The sequence below is a fragment of the Sorex fumeus genome, unplaced genomic scaffold, assembly GCF_029834395.1.
Source record: "Sorex fumeus unplaced genomic scaffold, SorFum_2.1 ptg000087l, whole genome shotgun sequence".
Taxonomy (NCBI): Eukaryota; Metazoa; Chordata; class Mammalia; order Eulipotyphla; family Soricidae; genus Sorex; species Sorex fumeus.
In genome coordinates this window covers 6,293,861-6,307,943 of record NW_026606144.1, presented here as the reverse complement: position 1 = coordinate 6,307,943, position 14,083 = coordinate 6,293,861, and the positions used below count along the sequence as shown (strand labels likewise).

The 14,083-nt window shown below is 60.2% G+C and overlaps 2 protein-coding genes across 3 annotated transcripts; one reads left to right on the top strand and one right to left on the bottom strand.

The window, feature by feature from the left end:
- Positions 1-265: 265 nt before the first annotated feature.
- EIF2B1 (eukaryotic translation initiation factor 2B subunit alpha) lies at positions 266-6,291 on the top strand. The gene is made up of 9 exons (XM_056131391.1): positions 266-367; positions 728-829; positions 1,458-1,594; positions 1,684-1,800; positions 3,029-3,141; positions 3,470-3,538; positions 3,758-3,833; positions 4,562-4,687; positions 5,122-6,291. The coding sequence occupies exons 1-9, from the start codon at positions 355-357 to the stop codon at positions 5,284-5,286; spliced, it is 918 nt and encodes a 305-aa protein (XP_055987366.1). The 5' UTR covers positions 266-354; the 3' UTR covers positions 5,287-6,291.
- Positions 6,079-13,806, bottom strand: DDX55 (DEAD-box helicase 55). Of its 2 annotated transcripts, none has more exons than XM_056131384.1 (14): positions 13,699-13,806; positions 13,350-13,400; positions 13,177-13,263; positions 12,371-12,462; positions 12,187-12,249; positions 11,666-11,815; positions 11,101-11,290; positions 10,773-10,855; positions 9,182-9,313; positions 8,547-8,639; positions 7,813-7,927; positions 7,335-7,503; positions 6,863-7,152; positions 6,079-6,433 (listed from the first exon to the last, which is right to left on the bottom strand). In XM_056131384.1, the coding sequence occupies exons 1-14, from the start codon at positions 13,804-13,806 to the stop codon at positions 6,260-6,262; spliced, it is 1,797 nt and encodes a 598-aa protein (XP_055987359.1). In that variant the 3' UTR covers positions 6,079-6,259. The 2 variants fall into 2 exon arrangements, with proteins under 2 accessions (XP_055987359.1, XP_055987360.1); XM_056131385.1 differs by having other exon boundaries at positions 7,335-7,491.
- Positions 13,807-14,083: the final 277 nt, after the last annotated feature.

The following is a 14,083-nucleotide window of genomic DNA, read 5'->3' as shown; positions in this document are numbered from 1 at the left end:
CTCATAGCTTGAGCCAGTCTGCGCGCCCCTACTTCCGGCGCCGACAGATGACACGCCGCTCAGGGCGGTCTGCAGGTCCCGACTTCCGGCGCCGACAGATACCCTACTGCTCGGGCCCAGCTGTGCTCCCTTACTTCCGGCACCGAAAGATGACGCACACTGAAGCGCGGCGGAGCGCCCCCATTTCCGGTGCTGACGGATGACGCGCCTCTGGGTCAGGCCGCGCCCCGTAGCTGGCCCCGCCCCAAGCGCCGGAAGTAGCGAGGGGAGCCGCGCGGCGCGCTGTCAGTCTCTGGGCTCGGCGGCGGCGCGGTTGCGGCGCGGGTCCGGGCGGTGCGGGCGGCCCCGGGCACCATGGACAACAAAGGTACGTAGGGCCGGGCCGGTCCCCGTGTCCGCGGGCGCCGCCTTCCCCGAGGGGCTCCGGGCGGCGGGCCCCGGGCGCGACTCCCCCCGCCGCGGGCTGGCGTCCGTGCCGCGGCCGTCGGCTCCCGGGACCTGAGCTCGCAGATAGCGAGGGGGGTCTTCTCGCGCCCCCGTCGGTGTGCCCCAAGCCAAACGCCCCGGGCGAAGGGTCTCTAGGAAGCTCCTTCGAGTGGGGTCGTTTGCTCCCACCCTCGGGTGCTCGGGCCCAGGCGCCAGGGGGGCAGATCAGACCAGATCAGGCCCCGCGCGCCCCGGCTTCCGCCCTGCCCCAGGAGCCTGACGCGCCCCTGCGCCTTCCCAGAGCTCATCGGCTACTTTAAGTCTCAGATGAAAGCGGACTCCGACACCGCCTCGGCCGTGGCCGCCATCCGGACTCTGCTGGAGTTCCTGAAGAGGGACAAAGGTAAGCGGGCAGTGCGTGCGGGAGGTGGTGGGCGCCCACCCAGGGCAAGCTCTGGACCCCTTTCTCCGGAGACTGGAGAAAACACTAGCGTTGTCAGCCCTTGTGATTCCTTCGATTTGGCGTCCGAACCCTGCATGTGAGCAGAGTGTGGTGCCTCGTGTAAGATATAAGAACACACCTTTCGCCATTTAGCCGGCTCCTCCCGCTGCGTCCCCTTGAACTGAGGACACATGGCCCAGGGCTGCCACCCAGCAGAGTCTCCCACCTGCCCCTGTGGCTCTTTACCGCTGTGTGGTCCTCCCTGAACCGGTCACCGTGCTGGCCTGTCGTGCTGGCTTCATTCCTGCGGTGGTGTATGCCTAGTGCCTCACTGAGGGCTCCTGATTCGTTCTACATGGCCCTGGCTCAGAAGCCGGCTTCCCCCTATCCTGCTGCTCTCTGTCCTCATGCAGTCCTGCCATCAGCTTGCTTCTGGCGGGACCTAGTGTCGGCTCCACCAGAGCTGAGCCCGTCTCCCGTTTGCTGAGAGCGCATGGTACCTGTAATGCATCCAGGCAGTGTTGGGTGCATGAGTGAGGCCAGACCCCCACCAGGGGGTGACCCCTCACTTTCCTCATGCGATCTTCAGGGGAGACCATCCAGGGCCTGCGAGCGAATCTCACGAGCGCCATAGAAACGCTGTGTGGTGTGGACTCATCTGTGGCTGTGTCTTCCGGTGGGGAGCTCTTCCTGCGTTTCATCAGCCTTACCTCCCTGGAGTACTCGGTACGGCCACCAAGCTTGTTGGCTGCGCATGCCCATGGCCCGGCCTGGGGTTTCCCTGCACGTCATTTGGCTTCTCCCTCCTCCCCTAGGATTATTCCAAGTGTAAAAAGATCATGATCGAGCGGGGAGAGCTGTTTACCCAGAGAATCTCGCTGTCGAGAGATAAGATCGCAGATCTGTGCCATACTTTCATCAAAGACGGGGCGGTGAGTGGAGACTCGTCAGATGGTCTTTGGGAGCGACGACGAGTCCGGGAGGGTCCCGCCTGCCACCTAAAGGAGGGGGCTGTGTGGAAGAGCTGGCGGGAGCAGGGCACGGGCAGGAGCATCTGCACACCAGTGGGTGTCGTTGCTGTAACTATGGGCCACCCCAGGCATGACCCTGAAGACTCGCCTCGCAGTGCCCTGCCCCCCTTGACTGTCCGTGCCGTAGACTCAGCTAAGTCCCAGCAGAGCAGCACCTGGAACCACTTCTCTGTGACAATGAGCTCAGGATGGGTGTTTTTTTTTCTTTTTCTTCTTCGTTTTTTGGCCACACTAGTCAGGGCTCGGGCCTTCCCCCTGGCTCTGCGCTAAAGGATCACTTCTGGTAGTGACCATATGGGGTGCTGGGGATTGAACCAGGAATGGGCACTTTTTTTTTTCTTTTCGAGTCACACCCAGCGATGCTCAGGGGTTACTCCTGGGAGTGCTCAGGGATCTTATGGGATGCCGGGAATTGGACCCAGGTCACCCACATGCAAGGCAAAATGCCCTTCCCGTGTGCTCTCCCTCCAGCTCCGAGATCTTCTCTCGGTCTTTGGTTCAAACCGTTTTATAGAGCAGCCACGCTGCCCCGTGGTTCTAGATCAAGCAAAGAAAGGCCAGGGCTGCCACCCTGGTAAAGGGTCAATAAAACCTTGAAGGGCCTCTTGGGCCAGTGCCAGCGTGCCTCCTCCGCCAAGCAGGACCTTGTTTATTCTCACTTTGATGCTCAAGCCTTCTCCTCTGTTTTATTACTTCTCGCCACCCTGGGAAGTGTGTCATTAAACCCATGACTTACTGGCTGGGAGCTGAACTCGTATAAAAGCCAGTTGTAAGCAAAGCCATTTGGGACCAGCAGAGGCCAGCTCACATGGTGCCTCTGGCTTGGCCTCACAGAGGACGGGCCGTGGGGACCCTTTGCTTTCCACTGGGCTGCCGTTCTCCATCTCCACACCCAGCTCAGACAGAAGCTTCCAGCTTGCCACAGCCTAAAGGTGCCCTGCACCACTGGGCAGGGAAAGGGAGTCCCAGAACCATTTTAGGCTGTGTGCAGGCTCAAAGCACTGCTCATCAGGATGCCTTTTGCTGTGGAGGTGCAAGGGGCTCCCAGAAGCACCCCAGTATTGGGGGTGAATTGAGGGGCCCCCAGAAGCCCCAGAGCAGGGCCCCCTGATGCGCGCTCTGCCTGCAGCGCATCCTGACTCACGCCTACTCCAGAGTGGTCCTGCGTGTCTTGGGGGCGGCCGTGGCGGCCAAGAAGCGTTTCAGCGTCTACATCACGGAGTCCCAGCCGGATCTCTCCGGGCAAGTGTCTCGTGTGGTGAGGTGCGGGGGGGTCTTCACAGCCCGCCGAAAGCACCCCTGGCTTTGCCGGTCAGTTCTGCCTCCTGGCAGCAAACCCAGCCGGACTCGGGCTTGATCCAGGGAGTTAGCCCAGAGGAACAGCCAGAGTTTGGAGGTCACTGTATCTTGACCTGGTTTCCCTGAAATCGAATCCCAACTCCTGCTTCCACAGCCCCGAGTATTGTGTTCTGCCTCTCTGCTGACACCCCCTAATGTGAGTCATGGGACTCCCCATGCCCCATCACAGGGCTGCTTCTGACTCTTGACGTTTTCCCAATGTCGTTTTCAGCAAGAAAATGGCCAAAGCCCTCTGCCAACTCAACGTCCCGGTTACTGTGGTCTTGGATGCGGCCGTGGGGTAAGCGCGCCATGCTGGTGTGGGTGGGCGCGGGGCAGGTGGCGGTATGCAGAGATTACTGCCCCAGTCCTGCAGGCTGTGCACTCGGGGACAGGGTGAGGAACCTGCGCAGGCCACCCGCCCTTGAGAGGAAGGAGCGCACTGGAGGCGGAAGAGGAACGCTGACACTACGCATACAGGAGCCAATGGCCAAAGACTGTTTGTTTGCCATTTTCCCAGCTACATCATGGAGAAAGTCGATCTTGTCATTGTCGGGGCTGAAGGCGTTGTTGAAAACGGCGGGATCATTAACAAGGTAGGGGTGCGGGTGAATGGCCGCGTTCCTGCAGGGTCAGGACCAAGTGCTGATTTGTCTGTTTCCCGGTTTCCTCAGAAGTTGCTTTATCAAGGGGCCGGAGTTATAGGATAGCAGATAGATTAGGGTGTTTGCCTTGCACACAGCTGAATCCCTGGGAACCTCTGTGGCTCCTTAATCCTGCCAGGAGTGATCCCTGAGCACAACTGGGTGTGGATAAAAGAAACTAACGTGACAAAGTTTACATTAACATCTTTGACAGAAGTCATGTTATTTTCTTTGCTTCTTGGTTTTGGGCCACACCCTGCAATGCTCAGGGGTTACTCCTGGCTCTGCAACTCGAGGATCCCTGCTGATGGTGTTTGGGGGACTTAGGGGTGCCGGGGATCAAACTCAGGTCAGCTACGTGCAGGCACACGCCCTACCCACTGTACTATCACTCTGGCCCTATGTCTCTTCCTGGCTTTGGCTGCTCCTCTGTGATGACGGGAACCTTGAGCTTTTCATGTGTTGAGTGACATTTGCCTCTGGAGAACTGTCTCATCTGAGCTCAGTGGGCTGAGCCTATGCTTTGCATGCGAGAGGCCAAGTTCGAGCCCGGAGTGACGTGGGCACAGAACCATCCCTGAACTGAACAGGGAGGCAGCTTGGGCTCTTCAGAGTTTAGGTGCCCCATTTGTTGCTCACTTTCCCAAGCCCAGCTCATCTTCCTTCTCTTGACTTTCCAGATCGGAACCAACCAGATGGCTGTGTGCGCCAAAGCACAGAATAAGCCTTTTTATGTGGTGGCAGAAAGTTTCAAGTTTGTTCGGCTCTTCCCGCTAAACCAGCAGGACGTCCCAGATGAGTTCAAGGCAAGAGTTTCACGTGCTTGCGGGGGATGTTTGGGTCAGCCTTTTGCTGTAGGGCTGTTCCCTTCACAATAGGGACATGGGTGGTGACCAAGTTAGGCTCCATAGCTGATGTGTTCGTTTCTCCTTCCACCTCTTGTCACCTTGTCAGAAGGGAGACAGGTCACCCATCTAAGGGTTGGCAACTCTGCCCAGGCATAGCCCTGCCTGCTCCCACTAGCCCCCACTGACTCAGGCAGGTTCATTCTTCCAAGATGGGACGTTCCAGTCACTGGAACGCAGCAGGTGGGGAACAGTCCTGCCGCGCACTGCACCCAGGCTTCCTCATGCCATGGCCCTGGTGGCACTGGCTCCTCACAGTGTAAAGCTCAATTACCCCGAGTGTGCTTGGGGTCCCTGGGCTGGGGCTGAGGCTTAGGCCACTCCTGTTTCCACAGTACAAGGCCGACACGCTGAAGTCTGTGCAGACGGGCCAGGACCTCCGGGAGGAGCATCCGTGGGTGGACTACACCTCGCCTGCGCTCATCACTCTGCTCTTCACGGACCTGGGGGTGCTGACGCCCTCAGCCGTCAGCGATGAGCTCATCAAGCTCTACCTCTGACCTGAGCCCGGACAAGCAGCCAGTTTCCTCACGTGGAGGTTTACAGGAAAGACGTCAGGAGAATTTTCTGTTCATCGTCATCGAATGTGTTCATGGTTGCCCTTAAAGCTGAATCTTGCTCACGGTTTCCAGAAACTCCCATTTCAGGACTCGCCTGGTTCACAAATGACTGAGTACGTCCCTACTGCCCGAGCTCTGGACTGCCTTCAGAAGCCTCAGGGGAGACGCACCTGGGGAAGCCGTCTCCCAGTGCAGCCACTTTGCAGGCACCGTGGCACTCAGTTCCAGTGTCCTGCAGGGCTCCCATCTGTGCTTGATGGCACAGGCCCAAGGCGGGCAGCAGGCATCAGCTCCCCCGGGACAGTGCACCTTCCAGAGTATCTGAGAATGTTGCCTCTGTAAAAGGGCCACGGTGCTGTGGAGTCTGGTGGGCCAGAAGCCACACTGGAAGCTCAGAACACACGGGAATGGGGAAATGTCTTTGGTGCCTTGGGGTCAGGGACCAGAGTGACAGTACAGCAGCCACAGCGTTTGCCTTGCTCAGACCGACCCATGTTCAATCCCTGGCATCCCATATGGTCTCCGAGACTGCCCTGAGAATCACTGGCTGTGGCCTAAATACCAATGAGAAAGGTCAGAGTGCACGGTGGGGAGGGCGCTTATCCTGCATGTGGCTGAACTGGGTTTGATTGCTCATGCAACCCAGCCCACCAGGAGTGACCCTTGAATACAGGGCCAGGAATAAGTCCTGAGCACTGCTGGGGTGGCCCAAGAAGTAGAAAGAGCCACAGTAAAACCAAATCCTTTAATTAGAAAAATACTGCTATCTGTTCCTGCCAGTCACTGTCCGTGTCCTGTTGGGTTGTGTGCGCTGTGGGCAGCGCTGCGTCCAGCACGAGACACCCCCAGTCTCTCACTCAGCCTTGGTGGCCAACAGGGCAAGCTGGTCTTCAGGCCAGCCCTCTGTTCCTCCTCATTCGCCCTCCAAGTCTGAGGTCCCACAGCCCACAGGTGTGCAGCTGCCTTTGCCACCACTCAGCAGTCCCTTCTCAAACTCTGCCTCTGTGATTCTGCCTTTCTTGAACTTCCTCAAGAGCCTGGTGTCGTTGAGAAGTTCCTCCATGTCCTCATCATCCATGTCTGAGCCCTGAGTGCAGAGGGACGAAACGTTGCCGAGGCCCTGTGGAGGCAAGCGCTGTCTCCTCCCCCAACACCTGCTCCCATCAGTTGCCACAACCCACCCTCACCACCACCCAGATGAGACAAAGACCTGCAACGCCCCCAGCAGAGATACTCAGAATACAACGGGTTCAGTGCCGTTGCAATAGCATGGCAGGGAGGTGTCGGTCTTACACGCGGCTGACGTGTATTCAATCTCCAGGACCCCAGATGGTCCCCAAGCCTGCCAGGAGGAATTCCTTAGTGCAGGGCCTCAAGTAACCCCTGAATGTCGCCAGGTGGCCCCCAAGCAAAAACTGCTCAGGAGTCCAAGGGGTAGGGGTACAGCCCAGCCAGGCCCAGGTTCCTGCCGAGCACAAACAGCTGAGAATTTGAGTAATAAAACCATGATCCTTACCTCCTCCCGGTTCCTTTTCTTGTTTATTTTTTTCCTCTTTTCCTTCTTGGCCTTCTGTTTTGACCACGCTTTATTTTTGATGAATTTTCGTTTCCCTTCAGTTTCTGTTTTCTCTCTCTGCTCTTGCAACAGTTTCTGCCTCTGCTTCTCTCTGGCTTTGTCTTTGAATGGGATGGTGTCTGTATCAATGTCCACGGGCACGAAGTCGGGGAACTGCTTCCCCCTCAGCTCTGGCATCCTGGGCATCCTCAGCAGGGCGAAGCCTCGGGCAAGGCTGGCCAGGTCAAGATCTGGAAGCAGAGCAGCGACGCGTCCTGGGAATGTGGCTTTAGGCCAACGGGCCCAAACAGTGGGGAGGATGCCAGCTTGATGCTGCTGACCTGGGCTCAGTCCCAGCACCCTATGGTCCCTGAGCACAGCTGGACACCAGCTGAGATCCCGGCCATTGGGGCACACGGTGCCGGGCACTCACCCTTCAGCCGGAAGATGAGGCCACACTCGTGCTTCGCATAGGCCTGCACGAAGGACACGAAGGCCCTCACACCCTTCTCGAACACGGCCCTATCCGCACACGCCATGGCCTGCAGCTTCGGAAGGACATCGGCCGGTTGCTGCTGCTGCGCCATCTCCTGCAGGGGGCACTGCCGGGCCACCAGTCACCTCAGGATCCCCCTGTGCCCTAGGCCTCAGGCCCCCTCCACCCCAAGTGTTTTCCTGGATCGAAAAAGTATTTTAAATTCTCCAGTGGGGCTCTGGCCCCTGTGGGTGTCCAGGATATCCCAGGGGGGGCCACAGGAGAAGACTGGAAATGCGGGGGCAGGGCCACAACAAGAGATCGGGGTTCACGGAGGAAACCAGGTGGGAGGTGGAGAAAGTGGAGGGAGCAGGGACGCCCTCCCAGTGCTGGGGTCCCGGCCCTTGCCTGAGCTCCTGCAGGGATGGACGCTCACTTTTTGGTTGATGGCCAGGAAGCTGACGTAGGACTCTTCCATGGGGAGGAGGAACACCAGCGCGCTGCCTCTGTGGCCGATGCGGGCCGTGCGGCCACAGCGATGTACAAAGGCACTGTGGGCGACGCCGGTGGCATTGTCAGGGAGAGACCCTCCCGAGCGCAGCCCAGTCTGACCCCACTCAGCAGGCACTGGGGTCATAGGAATCAGCCAGTGCCTAGGAGACGCATCCTAGCAGGATATCCAGCAGGGCACCCCGGGTTCCATCCCCGGCACTGCAGGGACTCCTGAGCACCAAGCCAGGAGCAGCCAAGCACCTTGGCTATGGAACAAACACAAAACAAAGGAGAAAAAAAAACTCAAGAAAATGCAGAAGGGGTTGAAGAAATAGCACACCAGAAGGTGCTCACCTTGTAGCTGACCCGGGTTCGATCACCAGCACCCTACATGGTACCCCGAGCCCTGCCAGGAGTAATTCCTGTGCATCGCTGGGTGTAACCCAAAAAAACAAAACCAAAAACCAAACAAGAACAGTACAAGGGTAAGGCACTTGCTTTCCAAATGCCAATCGGGCACAATCTCCAGCCCCATATGATACCCCGAATACCACCAGGAGCTGCCCCCAAGTGATGCCCAAGCCCCTCCCACAGCAGAACCCCTGCAGACACCCCTGCCAGCTGCGCCCTGGCTGCCCAACCGCCTCTTCCTGCCGACTCCGGCACCTACTCATGTACCTGGCACTGCTAGGGGGGTCGTACTGCAGAACCCAGTTCACCTCAGGAATATCGATGCCCCGGGCCATCACATCCGTGCACACAAGAATCCCACTAGAAAGCAAATGAGCCAGAATGACAGCACAGCGGGGAGGGCATCTCCTGGCACGCGGCTGACCTGGTTCGATCCCCAGCATCCCATACTGTCCCCTGAGCACTGCCAGGAGTGGTACCTGTGCGCAGAGCCAGGAGTAACCCCTGAGCATTGCTGGGTGTGACCCGCGTTCCCCCCCCCCAAAAAAAAAGACAAAAAACAATACTGTAGAAGGGGCCACCACAAATCATCCAGAGGGTGGCTTCCAGACCCGCCCAGTGTGAGAGCTGGACAACACTGAGTTTTTCGTCCTGGAAACCTCCAGGTGTTGTCAGAGCCCTGGTGATGGATGGGGGGAGGCAGGGAGAATAGGGGGCGTGAGGGGGCACACAGGGGCAGGAGGCGGCAGCGGCAGGCAGGCCTGCTCTGAGGACTCGGGCAGAGCCAGAGGTGAGTCAGGGCCGAGGTGGGCGCAGGGTGTTTCATGCAGAGAAGAGGCGCTGAGGGCCAGACGGGGAAGAAGCTTCCAGACAGGGGAACCTGCCGGGAGGCCACCCCTCACCTCTGCAGCTGGCGGAACTCCATGAAGATCTTGTTGCGCCTGTACTTCATCTTGCCGTGGATGCACAGGATCCGCACGTTCTTCACCAGCCCCTCCAGGGCCTTCCCGTAGTACTCGACACACGCGCAGGTGCTGCGACAGGAAGAGCAGGACACGGAGCGTGTGACAGGGAAAGAGCACTGTGGCAAGGATGGAGGGTGTTGAGGGGGATGGAGGGCCGTGGTGGGGACACAGGGCAATCGCTGGCTAGCATGGGCCTCCCACCCAGAGCTAGGAGGAGGGTGGCCAGAACCCACAGCCGCGCTCTGGCTGTGAACCCGGGCTCCAGGCTCCATAAGGCCCAGAACACACCCACCAGGCTAAGTGGCCCTCATCCAGGCGTGGTGCAGAAACAAATAAATTCTAGAAGCTGCCCAACGTACCTTAGGGAAGAGCTTCCTCCCCGAATGCATGAGGGCAGGGCTCAGGACATGACCCTCAGGCCGTACCTCTCTAAGCAGCAGAGTGGGGTCACCCCATAAGGACAGCCTCAAAGAGCTCGAAGCTGTCCCAGCTGGTGCTCAGGGTATCTGAGTATCTGTGTATCTCCCTGCACCCCAAACATTCTTTTGCTATTTCAAAAGAAACTAAATAAGAAACAAACCCAACACAAGTGAAGCTGAAGTAAAGAATGTTCTTCCCGGGGCCAGAGACAACACAGCTGGGAGGGCGCTCGCCTTGAATGCAATGACACAGGTGTGATCCTATGGTTCCCTGAGCACCGCCAGGTGTGGCCCAAAAACCAAAACAGAAAAAAAAAAAAGTCCTCTCTGGGACTGAAAGACAGGACAGCATTTAAGGCATGTGTATGGGGCTGACCTGGGTTCGATCCCTGGCACGCCACAGGACTCCCGCAGTCCACCAGGAGGGATCAGAGCCAGGAATAAGCCCTGAGTACAGCTGCGTGTGACTCAAACGAGGAGGAGGAAGAGGGGGAGGGGGGGAGGAGGGGGAAAAGGAGGAAAGGACAGGAGGAGGGGGGGGAGGAGGGGGAGGAGGAGCTGAAGAAGCGCTCTTCGTGCACGCTGCCCCGCAAGCCATAGCACCTGCTCTGCCATCTCCCTCCCACTTTTCCTCCTTCACGTCCCACCACAACCATGACAACAGCTACTGCGTCACCTTGGCATCACGAGAAAACTGTTGAGGAAGGTCAGGTCAGGGGCAGAAAAACTGACCCCGATGCATGCCAGACTTTAAACACAGCCCCAGGGTCTGGGAGGAAAGGACAGCGCGAGAGCGTTTGCCTTGCACCCGGCTGACCCCGGCTCGATCCCCAGCATCCCATACGGTCCCCCGAGCACCAACAGGAATAATTCCTAAGTGCAGAGCCAGAAGGAAAGCCCTGAGCATCACCCGGTGTAACCCAAAAACACAAAACGCACAAAAAAATTACTATTAAATGAAAACCAGCCACAGATGTTGGGTTCTCAGGTTTGTGGTTACAAGCATGCATTTTACTGAGAAACCAACCAGAAAAGATTCCAAATGCATCTGCACATTCTGGGTGGGCTAAGAGCACCCCCACCTCCCCGGGGTCCTGGAGGGTCGTTACCTGAAGAAGACCAGGTGTTTTTCACGCTTATGATTTCGAAGAAAGTGTACCAACTGATTAAATTTCTCATGCGCCTTGCAGACCTACAAAAGGATGACTTTAAATGATGCCAGAGCAACAGTACAGCAGGTAAGATGTTTGCCACGCGCCCCAGAGGTCCCCCGGGTGCTACCCAGAGTGAGCCCTGAGCACAGAGCCAGGAGTAAGCCCTGATCATCACGAGGTGTGACCGAAAAAATGAAACAGAAAAGAAACGGCTTCAGCGCTGACACCAGGTGGGCAGCGGGCACTGCTGAAGGTCAGGGGGTGCAGGGGGCCCGGCTCTCACCATGTAGTAGTTGTCCAGGCGGGATGGGGTTTTCTGGGTACTGCTGGCCGCCACGCCCTTCTCCTTCACTGAGATGCGGACGGGGTTCCGGAGCCCGGCACGCACCAGGTTCTCCACCTCCTGCGTCTGCGTGGCCGAGAAAAGGCCCGTTCTCCTCTGCCTGGGGAGCAGCTCCAGGATGGTGTTTATGCTGGAAGGGGGGATAGCTCAGCACCCCCGTATCAACCCGCCAGACCACAGGGTTCCTCAAGAGGGACAAGCGGCAAGTCACCGCTGTCACCCTCCCACTTCCTAGGCCTCCCCCATCCAGGCACATAATTTTGTTTTACACGAGAGAAATTAAGACCTAACAACTGTGAAACTCAAAACCACAAAACAGGGCTGCGGAGAGGAACCACAGGGCGGGAGCACAACTGTGCGTGGGGGAGCCCCAAGTCCAAGCCCTGGCACCACCCGGTCCCCACAACTAATGCCCGGGACACGGCCCGAGCACAGAGCCTGGGGCGGCCCACCAGCGCCCAGCAGCCAGAGGAACTGCACGGGCTTCCCTACCCCGCTCCCGCACCTCGCCTCGAAGCCCATGTCCAGGAGTCTGTCGGCTTCGTCCAGCACCAGCACCTCCAGGGACCGCACGCAGCTGGCCAGGTCCAGGCCCTCGGCCTTCCTGCGGAACATGTCCTCCAGGCGGCCTGGAGTGGCCACCACGATGTGGCCCCTGGGGAAGAAGCCGCCTGCCTCAATGTCCCGAAGACCGAGTCTGTGTCCCGAGAGTCCCCGAGAAGGAAATGAGGAGCTCGGGCAGAGGGGGAGGGGGCGGGCAGGAGCAGGGGGAAGCGGGTGAGGGGAACGTGCACAGGAGCTGCTGCGCTGAGCAGAGGGGGGCACGGAAGCCCCCCCCCCCCCCCCCCCCCCGCTTCAGAAACACCACAGGGTGGAAAGACAAAAGGAAAAATGTGGAGGAGGAGCAAGGTTAGGGGTAAAACCCCAAGGCCCAGGTCATGGGATCCCTGGGCAGGTACCAGCAGAGGGGGCATCTGTGCGTGTGCAAAGTCACGTGGGCGGGGAGGGGCTCTGGGGGCGACCTACCCATGCTCCTTGAATCTGGCCACATCCTCAGCAGGGTTGGTGCCTCCGATCCAGAGAATCTGGCTGCAACCAGAAATGGGTGCTGAGCGTGGCGGGTCACCAGGGGGAGGAGGGTGCGAGGGGCTGGGTGGGAAGTGCCAGGACCTTTCGGGAGGGGGGAGGAAGGCAGGGCCGCCCGGGTTACCTGAGCTGTGGGAAGTGCTTGGTGAAGTGTGCCAGGACCTCATGGATCTGCGTGGCCAGCTCCCGCGTGGGCGTGATGATGATAGCCCCCACCTGCCAGGGCCCCATGAGACGCGCTGATGCAGCCCCTGATGCTGGGCCCCGCGCCCTACAGAATCCCCTTCTGGCAAAAGGGCCCCCTAGGCTCCTGGGCTACTAAGGGACACCAGGCTTTTGCCAGTGGCACTGCATCTGCCACTCCCCCCCCCCCCCCCCCCCCCCCCCCCCCCCGGGAAACCATCACACCTTCTGGGCCCGGGTGGCCACACAGGCCTCAGCATTTTGCCTGGGCCACTGCAAACTGTGAAAGCGCCAACAGAAGCACAGAAAACAGGCCGAGCAGAGAGCACCAAGGGCTGGAGGCCCCCTGAGCACCACTGAATGGGCCCTAGTGACCCTCTGTCCCACTGGGCCTGAGCATCACATTACTGGGCCCCCAAGCACCCCCCAAACCAGGTACTGCTGCTGGGCAGGCCCCCTACACCCCAAAAGGAAGTCATGCTCAGGACAACAGGGAGAGCTGGGAGGGACAGCACGGATGGCCAGCGTGGGAGCATGGCTTTGGGGATACCAACATCAAGGGAAAGCAAAGTTGCGTATAGGACAGCAGCGACAGGGCTGCCGTGTCCGCTCCCGGGGCAGTGACCACGTCACACGTGGGACCATAACGAAGAGGACGGGCTGCAGTGTCCGCTCCCAGGCAGTGCCCAGGTCACACAGAGGACCTGCCGCCCCTGGCAGTGAGACCACGTCCCCGGCTCCCCTCACCTGACTCTTCTTTAGCTTCTCCTCCCGCCTCAGAAGGATCTCCAGGATGGGGATGACGAAGGCCAGCGTTTTGCCACTGCCCGTGACCTGGGGGGTGGAGAAGGCCCGGCTGCGTCTCGCTGGCCATCCCCGGGAAGGCGGGGCGGGCACCAGCCCCAGCCCCGGGCACTCACCGCCTCCGCGGCCACGTCCTTGTTCTTCATAAACAGGGGGATGGTCGCTGCCTGGGGACACGGCGGGGAGTGGTCAGCCAGGGCCCCTGCCACGGCGCCGACACCGGCCGCACGCCGCCCCGGGGAGGGCGGGTCTAGCCCTGCTGGCCCCGTGGCCGTGTCCTCCTGCAGGGTCGCGCGGCACCCTCGTCTCGGGGCTCCCCCCAGCCCAGCGGCGCCGCGGGGGCGTCTGCCCTGCGCCCTGCCCGCCCGGCCGCCCCGAGTCCCGTCCGCTCCCGTGCCGGCTCCCCTCCCTCCCCTTGGCCACACGGCCTGGGGGCGGGGCACAGTCGCGCCCCCGGCCCCGCACCTGCACCGGCGTCATGCACGGGAAGCCCAGCTCGCGCAGCGCGCCCAGCACCCGTGGGTGCAGCGCTACGGGCAGCGACTCCCAGGCCCCCTCCGTGACGTGCTCCATGGCTGGGGCTGCCGGCGCGCACTTCCGTTTCCGGCAGGTCCGGCAGCGCCGCGGCTCCGGCGGGTCGGGCGGGTCCGGCGGCCCCGGGGCCCGGCGGAAACCGGGCTGCGGCGACCGATTCCGGGGGAGCAGCGGCGGGGGCTGCCGGGTGGTCGCCCCGCCCCGCCCGGACGCAGGACCACCCCGAGCGGGCCGCTGGGCAACAGCCGGGCCCGGGGCACACGTTGCTCGCCACAGACGGTGGCCGCACCACCCTGCGACCAGAGCAAAGGACGGG

Excerpts from the sequence above, each read along its gene's own strand:
- DDX55 (XM_056131384.1), bottom strand. The coding sequence starts at position 13,806 with ATGGAGCACGTCACGGAGGGGGCCTGGGAGTCGCTGCCCGTAGCGCTG. Across the intron at positions 11,291-11,665 it reads GACATGGGCTTCGAGGCGAG|CATAAACACCATCCTGGAGC; the intron begins GTGCGGGAGCGG and ends CCCCCCTTCCAG. Across the intron at positions 7,504-7,812 it reads TCCTGGCCATCAACCAAAAA|TGCCCCCTGCAGGAGATGGC; the intron begins GTGAGCGTCCAT and ends GTGGCCCGGCAG.
- EIF2B1 (XM_056131391.1), top strand. Across the intron at positions 830-1,457 it reads GTTCCTGAAGAGGGACAAAG|GGGAGACCATCCAGGGCCTG; the intron begins GTAAGCGGGCAG and ends TGCGATCTTCAG. Across the intron at positions 3,539-3,757 it reads GTCTTGGATGCGGCCGTGGG|CTACATCATGGAGAAAGTCG; the intron begins GTAAGCGCGCCA and ends CCATTTTCCCAG.